Source organism: Takifugu flavidus, chromosome 6 (assembly GCF_003711565.1).
Source record: "Takifugu flavidus isolate HTHZ2018 chromosome 6, ASM371156v2, whole genome shotgun sequence".
Classification (NCBI taxonomy): domain Eukaryota; kingdom Metazoa; phylum Chordata; class Actinopteri; order Tetraodontiformes; family Tetraodontidae; genus Takifugu; species Takifugu flavidus.
Window position 1 is genome coordinate 7,954,503 of NC_079525.1, and position 21,171 is coordinate 7,975,673.

At 44.4% G+C, this 21,171-nt stretch overlaps 2 protein-coding genes and 1 long non-coding RNA gene across 5 annotated transcripts in view; 1 reads left to right on the top strand and 2 right to left on the bottom strand.

Moving 5' to 3' along the window:
* Window positions 1–4,414, bottom strand: part of slit1b (slit homolog 1b (Drosophila)) — a 27,679-nt gene extending 23,265 nt beyond the window's left edge. Inside the window, exon 1 of the mRNA XM_057035818.1 lies at window positions 3,856–4,414. Within this exon, the coding sequence (XP_056891798.1) occupies window positions 3,856–4,058 (203 nt within the window). The 5' untranslated portion in view covers window positions 4,059–4,414. The remainder of the gene's footprint in view (window positions 1–3,855) is intronic.
* Window positions 4,415–6,251: 1,837 nt separating this feature from the next.
* arhgap19 (Rho GTPase activating protein 19) lies at window positions 6,252–11,112 on the bottom strand. 3 transcript variants are annotated; one of them, XM_057036008.1, is made up of 12 exons: window positions 10,954–11,112; window positions 10,137–10,423; window positions 9,857–9,937; window positions 9,554–9,763; window positions 9,247–9,473; window positions 9,028–9,114; window positions 8,873–8,938; window positions 8,507–8,707; window positions 8,333–8,422; window positions 8,157–8,261; window positions 7,982–8,083; window positions 6,252–7,757 (listed from the first exon to the last, which is right to left on the bottom strand). In XM_057036008.1, exons 1-12 carry the CDS (start codon window positions 10,995–10,997, stop codon window positions 7,737–7,739), a joined length of 1,521 nt encoding a protein of 506 aa, XP_056891988.1. In that variant the 5' UTR covers window positions 10,998–11,112; the 3' UTR covers window positions 6,252–7,736. The 3 variants fall into 3 exon arrangements, with proteins under 3 accessions (XP_056891988.1, XP_056891987.1, XP_056891986.1); XM_057036007.1 differs by having other exon boundaries at window positions 6,252–7,849; XM_057036006.1 differs by having other exon boundaries at window positions 6,252–7,852.
* A 4,046-nt stretch (window positions 11,113–15,158) lies between these two features.
* Window positions 15,159–17,587, top strand: LOC130527563 (uncharacterized). The gene is made up of 3 exons (XR_008951065.1): window positions 15,159–15,662; window positions 15,807–15,920; window positions 17,330–17,587. It is a non-coding gene; the product is annotated as an uncharacterized LOC130527563 (long non-coding RNA).
* Window positions 17,588–21,171: the final 3,584 nt, after the last annotated feature.

Sequence of the window (21,171 nt, forward strand, 5' to 3'; positions counted from 1 at the left end):
TGAACACAACCCTGGCAGCTGCACACACACACAGACACACACAGGAACAAAGATGTGCTGTTGCGATGGAACCATCGCAGACCTCGTCCTCGTCCTCATCTCTCCTACACTCATAAACACACGCTGACAGATTTTGGCTCCATCTCAAAATGCTTCCACTCAAACACCTGCAGCACAGTTAGTGTTGGGATTAAACCCTGCTGGCTGTTCTGTGGAGGCAGCAAAATCAGACTGAGGCAGCCCAAAACTGACGTTGTCAATGAGCAACTGATAGGAAACAACTGGCAACTTTAGTCAGAAACAGTTTCCACTTAAAATCATTAGCCAAAAAATTATTAGCCGAAGTCATCAGCATTAGCATGAGGGTGAATTATGTTGTTACAGGCATGATTGGGCAGGATGATCCAAGGTTACTTTACACAAGATTCATGCAATCACAATGTAATTCTTCCAACAACATTGAGCAATTTGTTCTCAGGAGCTCACTGACAAAACTTTCATCTGTATGAAGGCAGAAAAGGAGTAAAGTTATGACTGGACTGTCAAGTGGTGCAAGAAGAAATAAATTATACCAGAATGAACTGAAGAAGCCTTCTGGATAGAAGGCGAAAACGTCTTCAAGAGAAGAAACCCAGTCCAGTCAACATAGAAAACTACCTTGGATACAATGACCTGGATGATTGAGAATCTACACAGACACCAGAATGAACAGAAGTTACTGGAAATGTAGAATAAAAATCAACAGGAAACAATCCTGTCTGTAGTATTCTATCCAGACAAATTAGTCTCCCTGGAAACAGAAGCCAAAGCTACCTGAAGAGCTATTTTTTGTTTATCTTAGCTTCTTGGGAAAACTAAATTATAATGAGCTCATGTAGTCTAGCAAGAGAAGAGTCCTACACACACACACACAGACACACACACACACACACACACACCTCTTTTCCTGTACATTAGGGCCCACTGAGGTATTCATTTTTGAGTGTTGCCATGACAATCTAAGGAGGAGGGGGTATTTAGTTTAACTGTCGGAGTCACCTTGTAAATGACCCTCTTGTTACCGCCTGTCTCACAGGGAATACTGTCCACACATATTATCTCTTACATGCACTCACAGTCACACACACACACACATAGGTACACATGCACATACACTCCACTATCATTTTACATGCTAATTGGGCAACAAGGCTAATAACAAATAGCAGCCTAATGAGGTCTGATGGAGGCAGAGAGACTCTAGGAGGACAGCTAGGAGAGGTCAAAGGTCAGACTGGTACAACAGCTCTAGTCTCTGCCGGCAGTTCACTGCGTGGATCTTGAGGTTTGGAGGAATGTTCATTTTCGACCCTGAATATCACACTGAGGTGATACTGGAAACACTTCCTGATGAAGAAGTCATCTAAGAAAAGTTGAGCGGCTGGTTTTGAAGCTGGCTCAGAGAGGATTCTGGGAAACAGAGCTGCCACTGGCAGTGACGTCTTGCAGCTGCCTGGTTTACGTTATTGTGAACATCAGAGGAACAAACAAGCACTTGACAGGCACTGTTGTGGGTGGAGGAGCAGGAACCCAGGCTACCTGCTGGTTCTGGGGTGACCCAACTCTGCGTGACTTTGTGGGGTGGTAAAGGTGAAACAGAGCAAACATATGAGCTGCGGTTACCACGGCAACTCTGGCACGAGACTGGTTCCATTGGACCCCAGAAGGCACCCTGACCACACAATTATTTGTTTTGGAGGGGAAAATTAAATCTGCACACAGCTCTGACTCCAAGCACGTCGGTCTGGGACACAACCAGAACTGTAATTACAACATTGTGTTCTTCTAAGCATAAACCCTCCAGCATTTATATCAATGGGTGCAGGAACACTGTGAATTCTGGATGACCTTCCAGGAGGCTCCGCCCCTCCAAACATGCAGCCGTGACAGAAAGACTCAGGTGAGTCACGGATTCAGAAAAAAATGGAGAAAACAAATCAATTCAAACTGATTCGGGCAAAACACGTTTCCACCCCAAACACACCTGAAGTGCCAGCAGGGTCAAGACTTGTTGGCTCTGAAACAGACGAGTGGCAAGGTTTCCAGTTTCCTGCCCGTGTTCAGAGAAAATATTCAAACATCACGTCAGGTGAGCCATTAGCATCTGCAAGGGTCCGTCAGCTTCTCACACTGTGGGTAAGTGGGTCTCACACTTACTTCTGGGCCATTTGGCATCGGCCAGAGGGCTCAGACCCCCATCAAACCATCAAACATCCTCCATGCTACAGTGAACATGAGCGCAGGACGGATAATGTATCTGTGCTGGCCAGACATCCCCAACACTTATCAATTATTCACACACATGCACTTTAGAACCTGAAATAACCGCACACACCAGATACCAATATGTACAGGTTCCATACAACAACCACACACACCGCTGCGCTCCAGCTGAGAGAAGTGGTTCCTGTTTTACGTCCACCCCAGCACATTATTTTAGATTATTTTGCATCGTGTTTAATAAAGAAAAGCATGTAAACGGGTTCAGGACGAACCGATTCCCACCAGAATGGCGCTTCTGGTGGAAGTGACTGGTACTGCAATACGTTTGTGCCTCAGTAAAAACATTCCTCAGAATTCATCAGTTCTTTAATTAGGAAGTTTTCTAAAGCACCCAGCTGGCCCAGTTCAGCATAGAACATCTCCATTTTCAAATGTAAAAGAGGACCTGGAGTCTGCTTTATTTTGAAAATCTATGATCTGGCATTCATGCAAGACTTGTCTGATGCAGCTTCTGTCAAAAATAGACTTGGATCAGATTCATTCTGAGAAGAAAGGAAAGACATGGGGCGACACTTCTGGAGTGTGTTTTGGCACACCAGTGGGGAACTGGGAGTGTTGGCACGAGTGGCGGCGATCACCTATGGCTGGTGGAATTCTTCGTTTGTAAGAAAAATCCCAAACTTTCTAAACAAAACCACCTGTGCAAGTTTTCCCGTCTGGATTAAAGGCATCATGGGTAATATTCAAGATATTTGGTGGAAGATAGGTGACACCTATCCTCAAAACTGAGGATGTCAGAACAGCTACAGTGGCTGTTGAGGAAAAAGAAGGTTTTTTTCCTCAGCTGCACTTCCTGTCCAGAGTGTGGTTGTAGAGACGGTTGGAAAAATAGTGATGGAATTTTACTACAAGTGTTTTACCACAGATCAACTGCCCAACAGGCTGAGCTGCAGCTTTAGGCTCACACCAGTGACAGAAAATTAAGAGTTAAATGTGCAATATTCCCTCTAAAGCCTCTCAACACCAGCTGTCCCAAAGAAGACACAAATATCTCCAGTATGTTTGCCAGTGTTGACCCCTGCTCGTTCCAGTGTGCCAGCCAGTCCCAGCAAAAGCAGGAGAGGCAAGACAGTGCACAGCATCAAACACGTTTCATTCACACCTTAAACAACAGCTGATGTAAACACTCCCAATCCTGACAGTGTGGAAGAGGAGCAACTTCAGAGGAATCCCTGCAACTGTGTCAGAGGCCAGAGAAACGTGTGAGATGTGACGGGACACAGTCAGAGCGAGAGAGAGTGTGTGTTTGTGTGTGTGCGTTTGTGTCTGCACACGCTCGAGCCATTCCTAAAGCTCCTCGTTAATCCTGTTGATGATGAAGATGATGTTTTAACATCTGATAAATGTGTGACGTCATCAGAGACAAACCTGTGACAGTTATCAATTATTATTTTAATGACTTTCTCTTTATCTTCCAGCCACATTGATGCAAATGCTTTTTAAATGTCTTTCATATCTGTTTTTTAGTGATGCCAGTCTCTGGTCCTTACCAGTATAGAGCGCTTGAACACACACACACAGATCATTACTCACAGCCTCTCGGTCCCTCTGGGGATGTTTTTGGGTACAACGTAGATCCCGCGGCCATGGCAGTCCACCGTGTTTCCCAGACAGCTGCAGGGAGAGGGGCATGCGTCCACGCCGCCGCCCCATGGCATCAACAATAGTACCATAGCCCACACCAACATCAGCCATGGAGCCCAGCCCAGGCTTCTGTCTAAACCTGCAGCAAGCATCCTGCTCTGTCCTGCAGCCAACGATGCTCCTGGTGGACGACGGCGCCGGTGTCAACTGGCAAAAGTGGAGGAAAACACTAAAGGTGCGCCAAGGAGACTGGTGCTACATCCAGGTGAACTTCAACAGCACCTGAGTCTAACGTGGCTCTTAACCAGGACCCTCCTCTGCTTCTCAGAGCTGCCTCACACTCGCTCCTATTCCTCTCTGTGTCTGTTGTCTCTCCTGCAGCCTTACTGTTGGTGTGTGTGAGTGTGTGCATGTGCCTCTCCCCTCCACTTTTCATTGAGTCATTGTGCACCGAACAGTGAGCCACTAAATGAAAAGACGGGAGGGACTCCCTCACTCACTCTGCGCACGCACACACACTCTCTCACACACCACTCATCCATCAAAAGCCTTAACAAATAACAGCAGAAAGACTCCTCCCTCCCTCCCTCCCACACACTCACACGAGGAGCTGCAGCATGAGGAGCAGCCACCTCCACTGATAGCAGCCCTTTCTCTATATATCTGTCTATCTCGCTCGCCCACATGCACTTTCCTCTCCTGGGGAGAGAAGAAAGTGCCCAAGGCTGCATGGATATGATGAGAAGAGAGAGAAGGAGGGAAAGAGAAGGGAAGAGGAGGGGGGAGGAAATCGTGATCACTCTGAAGTATCCGCCTGAGGGAAGTAAAAATCTGAGGACAGAAACAGAAAATAAATGAGTGAAATAAAGACAGCGCGGAGGGGAGGAGGGACAGCATGGGGTCGTAAATTTAGTATTACACCGGGATGTTTCTAGCGAGACTGGAATAGCTAGAATACCACCAGCTACTCCAGTATTCACTCAAACTCTGCTTTGATCTTTCAAAGATCATCTGATTAAGGACAGAGAAGACCATTGGAGTCCTTATGTGATGGAAGCTGAGAAAAATTCAAGACTCCGCCTCCTTGCTGTTGAGCAGTGGCTCCTTTCTCACAGTAAAGATTTCCTGGTTCTAGCTAATTCCCTTCACATACAGTATGCACCCCACAGGACCTCCCAAGTATAGAGAAGTCTGCCTCGCTAGACTCGGGGTTTAGACCCGCCCACAGCGCTACAGAAGCGTTCCAGAGGTTCCCTTGTTGAGCCACCTATAGGTGAGAGCGGACATTACATCAGTTCCACATTAATGGCATCGTGTACCTGCAGCTAATTCATTTAGCATTTAGTGGTTGTGAAGTGGGTCTGAAGGTCATAGTAACACAACATCATAGATGTTGAGGTTTAGAAACACAATTTTCTGTCACATCTGATTTTTAAAGTGTTTGTCCAGTTTCATTACAGTTTCCCGCAAACAGATCTAATTGAACATTTGTGTGATGATGACAATGACATGTGTTTGGGGGTAGGGGTGTTATTGTGCATGGCCTCAGAGTGTGGGGTTCATTTAACCAGCTGTCCTCAGAAGTGATGGAAAACAAATTGGCCGCAGGCGTCTGTGCTTCAACGGTAAAGAGCTGCAACAAAGGAAGAGACAACATGTGGACATCTCCATGGGGGGAGAGGACCCTTCCTTTCTTGGCCCATAATAGCTTTGTTGGGGGCGGGGGGGGTGGGGTCCAGACGTCTGAATTGATTTCTGGAGAAGCGGAGCAAAAACATAACGTTTAGGTGTGGATGATTGATTTTTAAACAGTTCACAGCCACATCCGTCTGACAGTAAAGCATCTGAGCGCAACAGAACATCTTTGATTTACTTTGAATCAGCATTTCTGTTAGCTAAAGCAGTTGCTTTGTCTCTGGAACCAATTTATTGATTGGTGTGTACCTCTGTTGGACAACAACATTACACTGACAGTTTGCATGTAAAATGATGGCGCTTAAATCTACTTTAAATTCATTTTACAATTAATAAACAGTTGAAGTTATAGTTTCCATCATGCAACAACAGAACAGGCTGCATATGACCTCTGACCTTCCTGGAGAACAGGAATAGAGTTCAAAAGTTATTTAAAACTTTCCAGGGTTGTCAAAACCCGGTCCTCAACGGTAGAATCCGACCGGACTTTCTGTCCTACTTCTGCCTGGATGGACAGAAAACCCGGCTGGACTCAGGACTGAGTCCAGGCCCTCCTGGCCTGAGTCGCGACTGCCCTATACTGTGGGACATCTCCGTTTAGTGGACTATATTAGTCATTACACCCAAAAAGCAATCCAAATATGAAACACTTTAGGACTTTTAGGAAAAAAGGTTTATTCCACAGCGCTCTGCCAGGAATCCATGAATATTTTAAATAATTTTACACTGAAATACAAAAATAAAAATGGTGACCACAGTTTGAACCAGACAGGGACAGAAAGTTGCAACATAATTTAAAACAGTTCAGAGGGAATAAGTGAATATTCACATTTTCATTTAGTTCGAAAAAAAAAAAAAAGTTCTGTTTTTGAGTGCAACAGCTGAAATATTAAAAGTAATTATTCACATTTTTGTTTAGTTGAAAAAAAGTTGTTTTTGAGTTTAACAGCTATTAAAATATTAGGAAAATATGCACACATCACAGAACATTTTGTTCCCCAAAAGAGCAAAAATCAAAGTCTTTCCAGTAATGTTTGCAAAGAACTAAAGGAAGGAGTTGTGTCACATTTAAAAGTCACAAAAATACCTGACCGTCATCTTAATGGATCTGGGATCCACATAATTGAAAAACAAAAACAGGAAAAATCCCAAACTTGAGCTTTCTGCTGGTTTTACTTGATGTCTGTGACTCCACACGTGCTCAACCACTTCAAACAAAACTGCCATTACAACGTCCACAACACCATCTATACCAGCTCACATCAGTTAGACAGATAAAAACCACCAATAGCTGCTCTGTTCAGGAACTGGTGCCTCTCCACTCTGCTGACAGGAAGCTGGAGGAACCAAATCCACCAAAGTAAAAGCTGCTCAAAGCTCCAGGCTTCCTCAGGCAGGGCATTGAAGTGCCCTCTGCTGGCAGGCTGCAGGATGAGTTTAAGCCCCGCCTTCTCCCCATGAAGCATCATAGCTGGAACCAATTCTGCTGTTGGACTGCTGATGGTTTGGATGGTTCATAATCTACTGGCCGGCTGCTTTCTGACTTCCCTCAGACTCTCCGCTCCACATGGCTCCACAACAATCCAACAACATAACCCAGTGGTTCTGGACCCAAAACACCAGCAGAACACTTGATAAAATGTGAGGCACACACCTTCCTCATTCCACCCAAACAGGTTTCCTCACATTTAAACTTTAAATCAGAGAAAATATAAACTAATTCTGTAACAGTCCCCCCTTGAAAAAAGCCATGAGAAGATTAATCTGATCCCATTTTAACCTCAACAATTCTAAAAGATAAAGTGACCTGACAGACGAGTGATACAGCATAAACTAAACCTGACACCTCATCACACGTACATATGCACACAGACATGCACACACTACAAAAAGGTATTTTCAGAGGGTTCTGATTCAGCAAACAGATGAAAACAAGATCCAGAACCAGGGAAACCCAAAACAATAGGAGAAAAAAAACACTTTTTATGACAGTTGTGACACTTTAAAACACATTTTTAAAACTCCGTTGGATGGTGACGCCATTCCACCGCTTGTCCTTCCATCATCTGTCAGGCAACATGAAGGTTTGGATTTTTCTGGTTCAGGTCAGTTCCAAAGCTGCTTCTGGTGGTTAGTCACAGTTCAAAACAGACTAGCTAGGATGAAAAACACAGCAGAGGAAGAGGAGGAGCATTCAGACCGAGACCTGAGCAGGACAGGAGCAGCTGCTGGCCACAGGCAGAGAGCCCTGCTGAGAAGAACCAGATTAGATCCAGATTCTTACTGTTCATCGGGATCATTTTGCTCTTTGTTTCACAGCTTGTAGCAACATATTACTAGTATCAAAAGATTTGATCAACCTGTGAACATAATGAGGTACCTTTGAAACACTTGCCGCTTTTGGCCTGTTGGAGGTAAAAGCTGTCTGTTTCCTAACAAGCTCCGCCTCCCACGGCCCAGGCTGGTTTACTGGGTTGGTAGCCTGCACATACGAGTAGCACCATCAGAGACTGAACAGCACAGCCGGCTCTTTGTGACACAGGTCACCATCTTACTGCTGGAGACAAGACATTCTCTTTCCCCGCTTTCCTGGTGACGCCGTCAGGGGAGATGTTTCTGAGCCGCCGCTCCGCTGTCGGCTGCTCTCCGCGAGCTTTGCGCTGTGAGCAGAGCACCATTAAACAGGATGTCAAGACAGTCAGAAGGCTGCATCTCCAGGGACGGGCCTTACCTTGATGATACCACCAAAGGAGCGGGAGCGAGCGTGTTTCTTGTTGGCATGGCGGCCGAGTGGAGTTCCTGCAGTCGTCTCTTTGACTAACTGCATCAGAAGAAGCAAAATCCAAGAGATGAAACAGACAACACGAGCAGCGCATCAGATCAGCTGAGTGGATCCAAGCAGAACCTGGCGGACGAGTTTCTTCTTCTTGGCGGAGTCTGGCATGTTGTGGTTGACGTGTCTGAAGAGCTCCTTTAGAGCTTCTTCTGTGTACATCTGGGCCGGAGACTGGTGCTGCTCCTGGGAACCTGTTCCCAGACCCGCCGTCCTCTTCATCACTCGGTGCCCAACAGGAGAGCCGCTCGCCACCAGCAACTCACTGTCATCCTGAGGGAGGACCAGTGTGTCAGCAGACAGCTCACACAAGGCATTCAGCTGTTTAGAAGCTCTAAAGTCAGAGTAAGACTAAAACTGGCACTTTTTGTTGAGTGTTGAAGTTTATTCTGCTGTCTTTTTGTCTGATAATAAAATTCCTGAGAGATTTGTTCTTACCTTGACCTGCTGACCTTTGACCCCACTGTAATGAAGTCTGGCATAATCACACAGATAAACTGGAGCCTGAAGCACAAACAGCACAACAGATAAGTGAGAGTGTGTGTGTGTGTGTGTGTGTGTGCGCGCACGCGCGTGCGTGCATGAATAATCACCTTAAACAGTTTATGTGAGTGCTTGATGAGGAAGGCCATGCTGTTGTTTAATTTGTCCAGATTGTCTTTCAGGTCGACAGCATTCATCTGCAGCAGAACAGGAGAGGGCAGGACAGAGGACAGAGAAGTTCAACCCTAAATTGTGTCCAGGTGTGTCCCTGTGCAGCACCTGTGTTGCCCATTGAACCCCCGCCCCTGAAAGCAGGAGGTGAATCATACATGTCTGGGCCAGAGGACATGCGGAGCGAACATGATCGCCAGGTTGAAGGCGGACATCTTGTTCTTGTCCTGCTGCTTGGCGGTGTGGTGCAGCAGGTCCAGCAGCAGTTTGAGCAGCAAGCGGTTGGCCTGAGGGAGCAGCAGCAGGAGCAGCTGCAGCGCCTCCATCTGACGCTCCTTGTTGGGGACCGAGGTCTTGTTGCCCTGCTCATCCAACAGCATCATGTCTGCAACAGGAAACAGGAGGACAGAACACTGTGATACCTGAAGGCTCCTGAGCATGACTGCTGAAGGAAGAAGGTCCTACCGGCAATCTTCAGATGTGCGTGGAAGTGTCGGTGTGTGAGCAGAGGTTCTGACAGCTCTCCCAGGAAGCTCTTAAGCAGGGTGGCTGCGTCATTGGGGTGAAAGTCTCCGGACTCCAGATCTACGTTGGCGCCACTGTTGAGGAGCTCCTTCAGGCTCTGCTGCCGGATGATGTTCCCCGGCACCCGGAACAGACCCTCCACATGCAGATCTGGGAAAAGGCGGACAGCACCAAAGTTACAAGTGGTCTCGCAGTTCTGACGATCAGTCATACTAAAGTCATGATAGAGAAGGTTCGGCTCACTTCTGGTGAGGAACTGTATGAGCTGGTAGATCTGAGCGATGGAGCTTTCTGACAGCAGGGTGCCAAAGACAAGGCCTTTATCTGTGAGAGGAGAACCACTAATCACTGATGATGGACCATGATAGGAGTACAATGAAGCAACGTTTGTATAGTTCGTCGGGGCTATGAGCTGAAAGACCACCCAAAAGTTTGCTGAATCCAGGAAATTGTTAATTAAATTTCCATCCCAACTCTCCACATCAGAGAGAACTACATTAGAAGTCAGGAAGGATTTTTCTACCTTTGCGTTTAAGGAAGTTGAAAGGACGAAAAAAGCCCCCATTTCCAACAGTCGGGGTCTTTGGAGCCTCTTCACCCAGTAGCTGTGCAAACTCGGCCCCGGGAAGGTCAATGAGGCGAGTGATGTTACTCAGTACCAGCTCCAGGAAGACATCGGGGTTCTCATGGCGGAGCTTCTCGACAAAAAAATCGGGGTTGAAGATCACGGGTCGACCAGCACAGCAGCCCCTCGGGGATCCGTCCAGGGTGCACAGCATTCTGCCCACAGTACCTGGGCCAGTAGAAGAGCTAGACAGGAAGTCACAAAACTGGTCACAACTGTTTCTTCCAACAGCCCCTCATCCTTGATGACTTCTGCTGAATTACAACAGAACGGCTGAACTACAACCAGACATTTGTAAGTCAATGAATGAGGACACCGAGGGGCAAAGGACACCATGATTGTCAACTTGATTCTTTCACCTCAGCGCATCTTCAATGGTAAACGTTCTTATTTGACCTGTCTGATCGCCGCTGGATTTCAAACCTTTGTGTTTTAGCTAACTGGGCTAAACAAACACAAGAACAATGTTAAAGAGTGAAAATTGTGAGGATTTATCGGCGACAACTGCATCAGAAGAACCAAACTGCTCAGGTTAGCGGGTAATGTTAGCGTGTAGCTTCTTGCGTTAAAGAACGAGACGAAAGAGTTGTTGTCATTCTCGAATTCTAGCATGTTTCAAACGCCTCGGCTTCATGACTGACTGACTGAAAACTATTTAATTACCATTAGAAATATACAATACGATTTAAAAAAGGGTGGCTTAATTCAAGCTTACCTTCTATTTTTGGCTTTTTCTGTGACATCCTTCCCCGCAGCCATGTTCGCTTTGAATCCTCTGCTGTTATTTTTAGAGTCCGCCCACCTCCACGCCCATTGGTCGTTTCTAGTATAGAGGCGTGGTAAGCACCGTTGTTTTGTCCGTGATTGGTCGGTTTAAATTCAGTAGCTGATAGGCAGAATGAAAACAACATAAAACCGTGATGAATAAGGACCAATTTAATCCTTTTAACCGTCAAACCAGCATTCTTATTTTAAGAGGCTGTTGTCTCTGGAGAGTGAGCAGGAACTCTGCTGAAATTTGTGTCAGAAAATTATCTTTTAGTCACAGAACTTTTTTTTACAGTATAATGCAAATCTGTTTTGCAGAGACAATGTAGTTGATGTAGATGTTATATCAAGAGTATTAACATTTACTGTTCATTACTGAAATAATAGTCCTCTTTCCCGTTTCTAGCAATAAATGATGATATTGTGGAAAATTAAAATGTCACTGTTCATTTTAATTTCAGGAAGACAACAATAAGATCCTGATGGGTTTAACAGTAGCAGCTGCTTGACATGTGACCTTCCTTGTCTGTCTTTGAGGTTAGGTTTAGAGGCTTTGATGGCTGTTTGTTCTACACCATCATCAGAGCACCAGGCTACTCCTCCTCCTGTCAAATGAAAATCAAATCAAATCAATCTTTATTTATATAGCGTCCTTTACAATCAAAATTGTTTCAAGGCGCTTTCCAGAATCCCAGGGCCTAACCCCCAACAAGCAAGGAAAAACTCCCCTTTAACAGGAAGAAACCTTGAGCAGGACCAGGCTCGTGTAGGGGGACCCTCCTGCTGATGGCAGGGAGGACAGAGGAGAGGGGGGAGGACAGGTAGAGGATAGAATGGAGAGGAGAGGAGAGGAGAGGAGAGGAGAGAGGAGAGGAGAGGAGAGGAGAGGAGAGGAGAGGCACAGAGCACACAAACACATACAAAAAGGCACTTCTAGAGACTAATTTAATGTGTGAGTTGAAGGAGAGATTTTGATCAAAAGTTACTCCTAGATTCCTCACAGAGAGACTAGATGTTAATGAGATACCATCTAGAGTGGTCATATGATCTAATCTATCCCTGAGAGGTTCAGGACCAAACACCATGAACTCAGTTTTTCCTGGGTTAAGGAGGAGGAAATTTGAAGACATCCAGGACTTTATGTCTTTAAGACAGATCTGGAGCTTCAATAACTTCTCTGTCTCCTCTGGTTTCATGGATAAATAAAGCTGAGTGTCATCAGCATAACAATGAAAATGTATCCCATGCTGCCGAATAATGTTCCCTAAGGGAAGCATTTACAAGGTGAAGAGGATTGGTCCAAGTACAGAACCTTGAGGAACTCCATGGCTAACCCTACTGTATGAGGAGGGAACACCATGGACATGAGCAAACTGGTATCTATCAGATAAATATGATCTAAACCAGTCTAGTGCTGTCCCTTTAATCCCAATCACATGTTCCAGTCTATGTAACAGGATGCTGTGATCAACTGTATCAAAAGCAGCACTGAGATCCAGCAGAACCAGCATAGAGACCAGTCCATGATCTGAAGCTATAAGAAGATCATTAGTGACTTTAAGAAGTGCTGTTTCTGTGCTGTGATGAGCTCTAAAGCCTGACTGAAACATCTCAAACAGGCTGTTTCTCTGCAGGTGCTCCAGTAACTGAGTCACCACCACCTTCTCAAGAACTTTAGAGATAAAAGGAAGGTTGGATATTGGCCTATAATTTGCTAATACGTCAGGATCCAGTGATGGTCTTTTAAGCAACGGCTTAATCACTGCCACCTTGTAGGACCGGGGGTAAAACATCCTTCAACAGGTGTGTTGGGATGGGATCTAAAAGACACTTGGTGGTCTTGGATTTCTGAATTAGCGAAGACGCCTCAGAAAAATATATAGGGCTGAAGGAGTTTAAGGGCTCATTGGAGAACCTGTATGTTCCCACAGTCAGCACATCTGGTGATGGTCCAGTTGTTGGGATGGCCTGGTTAGCCTTCTCTCTGATAGCTAGAACTTTATCAGTGAAGAAGCTCATGAAGTCTTCACCACTAAGGGAAGAAGGGATACGTGGATCTAAAACACTGTGACTCTTAGTTAATTTGGCCACAGTGCTGAAAAGAAACCTGGGGTTGCTCTTATTTTCCTCAATTAAAGAAGAAAAATAAGCTGTTCTAGCCTTGCGGAGAGCCTTTGTGCTGTGTGCGAGCTAAGCTAATCAAATCAATAAAGACCTACGTATAATCTCACCATGATTTATAGTCTTTTGCTTTGTATGGGACCTGTTATCTTGTGTTTCCCCCTGCCTTTAGGCACATTTGATTTCTGTGTAACTAGGGACCTCCTAATTTCAATAAAAGAAGTATGGCGGAAGTTGTGCCTCAGGACGTGCTGGAGATCTGTAACTGAGCACATCTCTCCATCCTCCTTGCTGCAAGTAAAATTCCAAACTGTTGTCTTTGTCTCATTTCTGTGTAGATTCTCAATCATCCAGGTCATTGTATCCAAGGTAGTTTTCTATGTCAGCTGGACTGGGTTTCTTCTCTTGAGGCCTCATTTGTTTCTCTCATGTTTTAGGTTGTTTGAACCTAACATTTTGGTCCTTCGAGCCAGATTCCAACACACCTGAAGGGTCCAGTGGGTGAGGCTGAACCTCAGGAAAGACTGTGGCCACGGCAGGCCGCCTAGGTGCGACCTAAGATACCCTTTCCGCAACTGGGCTTCAGCTCCCTGCTTGGACCCTGACGGTTGACGGATATCCAGGAGGAAAAGCCAACAGTGGTGAGCATGTTTTGAATTCAAAAGTGTGTGTGTGTGATGATTGTCGGGGACTTAATGTAAAATTGCGATAAACACTAAGGCAGTGTTTTGGGAGAGAGGAACCCAAAAATCCTCTGTAAGACACAATGAAAAACAAACCCTGTGAATACTAGTCAATGACAGGTAAATAAAGAGTACTAAGGTCAGTACTAAGGCAGGGCGAGGGAGTCCTGGCCGCGAGTAAAAGAAATTAAGTCACGACAAATCATACAAAAGAGTGATTGTGAGTGTGAAAGGATTGTTAAATACCACTAGGTATTTTCAATCATACCAAAGCAGTGGGACAGTAAGTGATAAGGCCCTTGTGGATGCAGAGGCAAGACTCTCCACTCGAAAGAGTTGAAGTGAGAAGTACCACAACGGATAATTAATTATCACCCCACTGAGATCAACATCCCAGTTTTAGGTCACCCTATGTGCAAGACTGGACCAAATTCTTTATCTAAAAAAAACAACAAAAAACCCTGTAAATTAGGATAAGGTTAACTCGTAAAATGAAAAAAAAAAACAAAAAAAACCCCACAACAACAAACAGAGAGAAAAGAAGAGCTAAAAGTTAAAACCTAATCCGGCAAAAATGGGGACAATGTTGGATCGCAATACCTCTCATGTGTAGCTGCTAATCCGCGTGTTCTTTGAATGAAGACTTCAAGAAGAAAAATGCCAATTTCAAAATGTATTTAACAATAGAACCAATTCGAGATACAAATATTACAGAGCTCCGGGCCAGTTCATAACCCTAGCAACAACAGAGTCAATTGTCAGGGCATGAAGTCTGACAACCTAACTATTCCTTGGCCCAGTCTTTTATAGAAACACACATGCAAATTCTCAATGTTCATACAATCCAATCCAGTTCCTCTGCTGGGATGACCTCGTCCTCTTCTTCCAGTCCCATTTGGTGTTGGTACAGTCCTTCTTCCCCATTATCTTCCCAGATGGCCATATCAATGTTCCCATTCTTCATGCAATTAAGTTCATCAACCCCACCATGATGTCCCGTTTATAATGGGTGTTTAACACCCCCAGCCTGACTGGCTCCTGAGATAACAATGGAACAACAAACAACAATCCTGTGAAAGGAATGTCTCTGATCCTTGTTACATTTACTAATGAATCAACCATGCCTAACTTCTAAGAGAAGACAGGAACATAAGGTAAAACACATACAACAAGATAAAGACAATTCTCATCAACAAGTAACAGCAAACAAAGGCTCAGAGATGACAGCTAAACTCGCAACAAATTGTTGCCTCAGAGGTGAGGCCTGGTTAAACTTAGCCATAATCAAGTAGGTTACAACTTAGCCATAATTAAGTTAAGAAAATAGGAAATTGTGTTTGTGTGTGAATGGAGGACTAAGCCATTGAAAGAGTTGAGAGGAGAACTCTGCTAGTCCTGTGTTTTATTATTTTGCTCATAAGAAAACGAAGTACTGGTGATCAGGGGACAAAGGACGGGTTTCATCCCTTAAAACTAACACCGCTGTGCAGATAGTGCACAGTAGAAGGCCATGTTAGTGTCCTCCCTTTGACTGTGTGCCAGAGAACTTTTCTGTGAGACCACATAGTACAACATGCCGTTGTTCAAGAAAAGGGATGTCGAACTTGAGGGGGATGAAAAGTTTGTGGAAGGATATGCAGTCTGTGTAAATTCTCAGTCATCCAGGTCATTGTATCCAAGGTAGTTTTCTCTGTCAACTGGACTGGGTTTCTTCTCTTGAAGACGTTTTGCCTTCTATCCAGAAGGCTTCTTCAGTTCTGAAATCGCTGGGGAGAGAGCTTGAAAATATATAGCCCCTGTGGACCATTTGCATGCTAATGATCTGGGTGGTCACCTGAGAGTCGTTAGCAGGGTCGTTGGTGATCCAGCAGACAAAGGGGAGACACCTCAACAGAAACTAGGTGAACGACCCGACCAACGACCCTGCTAAGGACTCTCAGGTGACCACCCAGATCATTAGCATGCAAATGGTCCACAGAGGCAATATATTTTCAAGCTCTCTCCCCAGCGATTTCAGAACTGAAGAAGCCTTCTGGATAGAAGGCGAAACGTCTTCAAGAGAAGAAACCCAGTCCAGTTGACAGAGAAAACTACCTTGGATATGCAGAAGGTTCGGGGAAAATAAGTCAGGAAAGGTGGAGAAGAAAGTTCAGTTTTTCAGGCAAACTCTGCACTACAGATATTCTGGAGTTGCAGACAAAGAAGAAGAAAGAGAAACATGACAAACGCAAGGCAGAATATAAATTATCTGAGAAATGACAGGAACAAAGTAAGATGAGAGACATATAGTTGGAACAAAGTAAGTTGAGAGACATAGCCATAGGAAAAACATAGGAAAGGCACAAAACAGGCACAAAATAGATGATGGAGAACCACATGACTGCCAAGAATTAGCTGAACAAACTGCAAAAAGTAGAAGTGATTTAAAAGAACAACTTTTAAAAACTGGAGCAAAAATTAAAACTGTTTTGTTTGTAGACGGCTCATCAAAGAAAAATGAGCAACCTGAAAAGAAGACATCTATGTATGACCAGCAGGAAAATCTATCCTACCAAAAAATCTGTGTAAATGGGCTGCTATATTGAGCCATGGTGTAACACATGTCTCAACAGGAGGGATAGTAGGACAGATACAGCAGCACTATACAGCCTATGGATTTAATTCTTATTAAAAAAAAAATAATTGTAGAACATGTCTGACATGTGCAAGACACAATTCACAAGGAAATCTGAGACCAAGGAGAGGAAAATTTCCTGCTCCCCAATATCCATTCCAAACTTTTACAAAAACCCAGCACATTTACGGTTAGGGGTAGGGTTAGGGTTAGAATTAGCTGTGTTCTGAGCATAGAAGAATCCTTAATCATAAATGTAAAAGTGATCAAAGAATGGTCTGACAGGAGTGGGTTGTGAGGGAACACTGACACATGTTCTACCTCAACACCATAAGTCAGAACTAGATCTAGGGTGTGGTTGAAGCTATGAGTTGGTTGGTTTATCTGCTGGAGGAAACCAACTGACTCAAGTAATGTAATGAAGCCATTTCTAAAGCTGTCATTTACAACGTCTACATGGATATTAAAGTCTCCAATGATAATGACTTTGTCCGTTCCTAGGACCAAGTCAGATAAGAAATCAGAGAACTCAGACAGGAACTCTGAGTGTGGCCCAGCAGGGGGCCGATATACAACTACAAACAGAAGTGGCTTTTCTGCCTTCCAGTTCAGATGGGTGATGCCAAGAGTCAGGCTTTCAAATGAACTGGAGCCATATTTTGGTCTATGATTAATTAATAACTTGGAGTGATAGATTGCTGCCACTCCCCCTCCTCGACCAGTAACACGAGGAATATAATAATTAAGATGGGTAGGAGGAGTAGATTCATTTAAGCTAACATACTCCTCCTCCTGAAGCCAGGTCTCAGTAAGACAAAATAAATCAATGTGATGATTCTTCTATGCTCAGAACACAGTCTTACTATAGCAGATGTCGTTCAGATAATGCTGTAGCTAAGTTTAAGGAAGCGATCCCTGTGCTAATCCCAGGACCACTGTGTGTTTCCCCAGGGATAAATCATTATAATCTTAGCCCTGCTGAGGTTGACTCTATTGCGGAAGGTGCAGCAACCTCACTGAGAATCACGCTTGATTCTGTTACCCCCCTGAAAAAGAAAATAGTAAATCAGAGGAGGTGTGCCCCCTGGTATAATTCACATATCAGGACCCTCAAGCAGAAAGTGCGAAGACTAGAAAGGAAGTGGCATTCTTGTAAAATAGACAGCTATCATGTAGCCTGGAAAGACTGTCTATTAGTTTACAAAAAGGCCCTCTGCAAGGCTAGAACAGCTTATTTTTCTTCTTTAATTGAGGAAAATAAGAGCAACCCCAGGTTTCTTTTCAGCACTGTGGCCACATTAAATAAGAGTCACAGTGTTTTAGATCCACGTATCCCTTCTTCCCTTAGTGGTGAAGACTTCATGAGCTTCTTCACTGATAAAGTTCTAGCTATCAGAGAGAAGGCTAACCAGGCCATCCCAACAACTGGACCATCACCAGATGTGCTGACTGTGGGAACATACAGGTTCTCCAATGAGCCCTTAAACTCCTTCAGCCCTATATATTTTTCTGAGGCGTCTTCGCTAATTCAGAAATCCAAGACCACCAAGTGTCTTTTAGATCCCATCCCAACACACCTGTTGAAGGATGTTTTACCCCCGGTCCTACAAGGTGGCAGTGATTAAGCCGTTGCTTAAAAGACCATCACTGGATCCTGACGTATTAGCAAATTATAGGCCAATATCCAACCTTCCTTTTATCTCTAAAGTTCTTGAGAAGGTGGTGGTGACTCAGTTACTGGAGCACCTGCAGAGAAACAGCCTGTTTGAGATGTTTCAGTCAGGCTTTAGAGCTCATCACAGCACAGAAACAGCACTTCTTAAAGTCACTAATGATCTTCTTATAGCTTCAGATCATGGACTGGTCTCTATGCTGGTTCTGCTGGATCTCAGTGCTGCTTTTGATACAGTTGATCACAGCATCCTGTTACATAGACTGGAACATGTGATTGGGATTAAAGGGACAGCACTAGACTGGTTTAGATCATATTTATCTGATAGATACCAGTTTGCTCATGTCCATGGTGTTCCCTCCTCATACAGTAGGGTTAGCCATGGAGTTCCTCAAGGTTCTGTACTTGGACCAATCCTCTTCACCTTGTAAATGCTTCCCTTAGGGAACATTATTCGGCAGCATGGGATACATTTTCATTGTTATGCTGATGACACTCAGCTTTATTTATCCATGAAACCAGAGGAGACAGAGAAGTTATTGAAGCTCCAGATCTGTCTTAAAGACATAAAGTCCTGGATGTCTTCAAATTTCCTCCTCCTTAACCCAGGAAAAACTGAGTTCATGGTGTTTGGTCCTGAACCTCTCAGGGATAGATTAGATCATATGATCACTCTAGATGGTATCTCATTAACATCTAGTCTCTCTGTGAGGAATCTAGGAGTAACTTTTGATCAAAATCTCTCCTTCAACTCACACATTAAATTAGTCTCTAGAAGTGCCTTTTTTCACCTGAGGAACATCACAAAGATTAGGAAGCTACTGACGCGGCATGATCCTGAAAAGTTAATTCATGCTTTTGTTACTTCTAGGCTGGACTATTGTAATTCTTTATTATCAGGGTGTCCAAACAACTCTTTAAGAAGCCTCCAGTTGATCCAAAATGCTGCAGCCAGAGTTCTGACAGGTATTGACAAAAGAGATCACATAACTCCTGTAATGGGGTCGCTTCATTGGCTGCCCATTAAATTTAGAATAATTTTTAAAACCCTTCTTTTGACCTACAAGGTCCTCAGAGGCCTAGCTCCATCCTACCTGGAGGAGCTAGTGATACCTTACCAGCCCAATAGACCGCTCCGCTCTCAGAATGCTGGTCTACTTGTGGTTCCCAGAGTTTCTAGGAGTAGAATGGGAGCCGAGTATTTAGCTACCAGGCCCCCCTGCTATGGAACCAGCTCCCTGTCCAGGTACGGGAGGCTGACTCCATCGCTACTTTTAAGATCAGACTTAAAACCTACCTCTTTGAAAAAGCTTATTGTTCCTAATTCTGTAGTTCTAGTTACTATCATAGATAGACAAATTATCATACTTAGGGGGTCGTCTAATCATTAGGTCACATCTTAGCTATGCTGTTATAGGCCAAGGCTACCGGGCTCCGGAAACATGATCACCTGACAGGCCTCTGTCACCCCACTGGGTCATGGTTTCCTCTCCTCTCCTCTGCTTTCCTCTCCTTTCCTCCTCCTCATCAAGCAGACTAGTTATGCTGATTCCTGTGTAGTTTTTCTGCCCCCCCGCCCCCCCCTTCATTTACAGGTATCGCCGCCTTCGGAGCTGCATGATGACCTCCGGCCCTGCTGACCCGTTGTATAGTGTATTTTTGTGTGTGTTTCTGTGCCTCTCCTCTCCTCTCCTCTCCTCTCCTCTCCTCTCCTCTCCTCTCCTCTCCTCTCCTCTCCTCTCCTCTCCTCTCCTCCTCTCCTCTCCTCTCCTCTCTCTCCTCTCCTCTCCTCTCTCTCCTCTCCTCTCCTCTCCTCTCTCTTTACCCAGCCGGCCATCAACAGGAGGGTCCCCCTCCTGCTCAAGGTTTCTTCCTGTTAAAGGGGAGTTTTTCCTTGCCACTATTGCTTGTCTGGGGTTAGGCCCTAGGATTCTGGAAAGCGCCTTGAAACAATTTTGATTGTATAAGACGCTATATAAATAAAGATTGATTTGATTTGATTTGACAGCACATGCTTCCATATCAGACAGATTACGGTAAAAGAACACCTCCTGTGTCATGCCCTGCAGCTCTATCTCCTGTCACTTCCTTACAGCAACTGCATTTCTGTCGTCCTTGACCAGAGGAGAAGTTCACACATCAAGCGTCATGAACATTAAGCATTAACAAATAATATGAAACATTAAGTAATGAGAAACACTATAACAAGAATAAAGAATATAACAAGGTAAAAGCAAATAAGAGATAACTTTATTATAATGGTTCTAACATCGAGTGACCTCCGCTTCTTTATGTCAGATATAGAGGTGTGCTGTGTCACCATCGTACACCTTGTTTTCCACAACTTTGTTGCAGTGGTGCAGATGGTCATCCAGTAAAGTTCTTGTTGTTGTACAGACAATTCTTCCATGAATATTCCAAAAAATATTGATTTCCTTTTAATATTTATGTTTAAACCTATTTGAGACATCTTGTCCCACACCTCTCTGGACCTCTGACACTCCAGCAATAAATGTTCTATTGTTTCCTCCTCCTGTAAGTTGTCAAATGGACACTTGGTTTTAACTTAGCAGCTCCATTTAACCACTACCCGTACCACTAATCGCCACACTGATATTTGCCACAATATGTCCCTTTTATTTTCTGAGAGGTTTTTATTGAATATGTTCTTGATACATTGATCATACTCAGAGGTATCCAGGTGCTTGTAGGAGAAGATGCCACCATACATGTGAGCACTTATTTTAATGTATATTTCTTTATTGGTCATGTTACCCCTTGTCTTGCTCTCCCTCTCTTTTTAGTCCAGCTAAGAATTTCTCCCACCCAAACAGCCTTTCTGTAGAGTCCTGAGGAAATGTTTTTACAGTAGGCAATCTTCAACTTTAAACCCAGGTCCATTTGTCACACCTGTGGGTTAAGTTGGCTCTTTTTTGTCCAGTCTCCATGTTGGTTTTGTGACTTCCTGTTTTATTTTGAAACTAACTCTCCTCTTGTTTCAGGCCACTTACTCTTCCTTATGTGTCACCTGTCCAATTGTCTTCCCTGATTCCTGATTGTTTCCAGCTGTTCCCC

Coding starts and splice junctions, on each gene's coding strand:
- arhgap19 (XM_057036006.1), bottom strand. CDS start 10,997: ATGGCTGCGGGGAAGGATGTCACAGAAAAAGCCAAAAATAGAAG. Junction 8,423..8,506: donor AGAAGAAACTCGTCCGCCAG/GTTCTGCTTGGA, acceptor CTTCTGATGCAG/TTAGTCAAAGAGACGACTGC. Junction 8,084..8,156: donor AGAATGTCTTGTCTCCAGCA/GTAAGATGGTGA, acceptor TCGTATGTGCAG/GCTACCAACCCAGTAAACCA.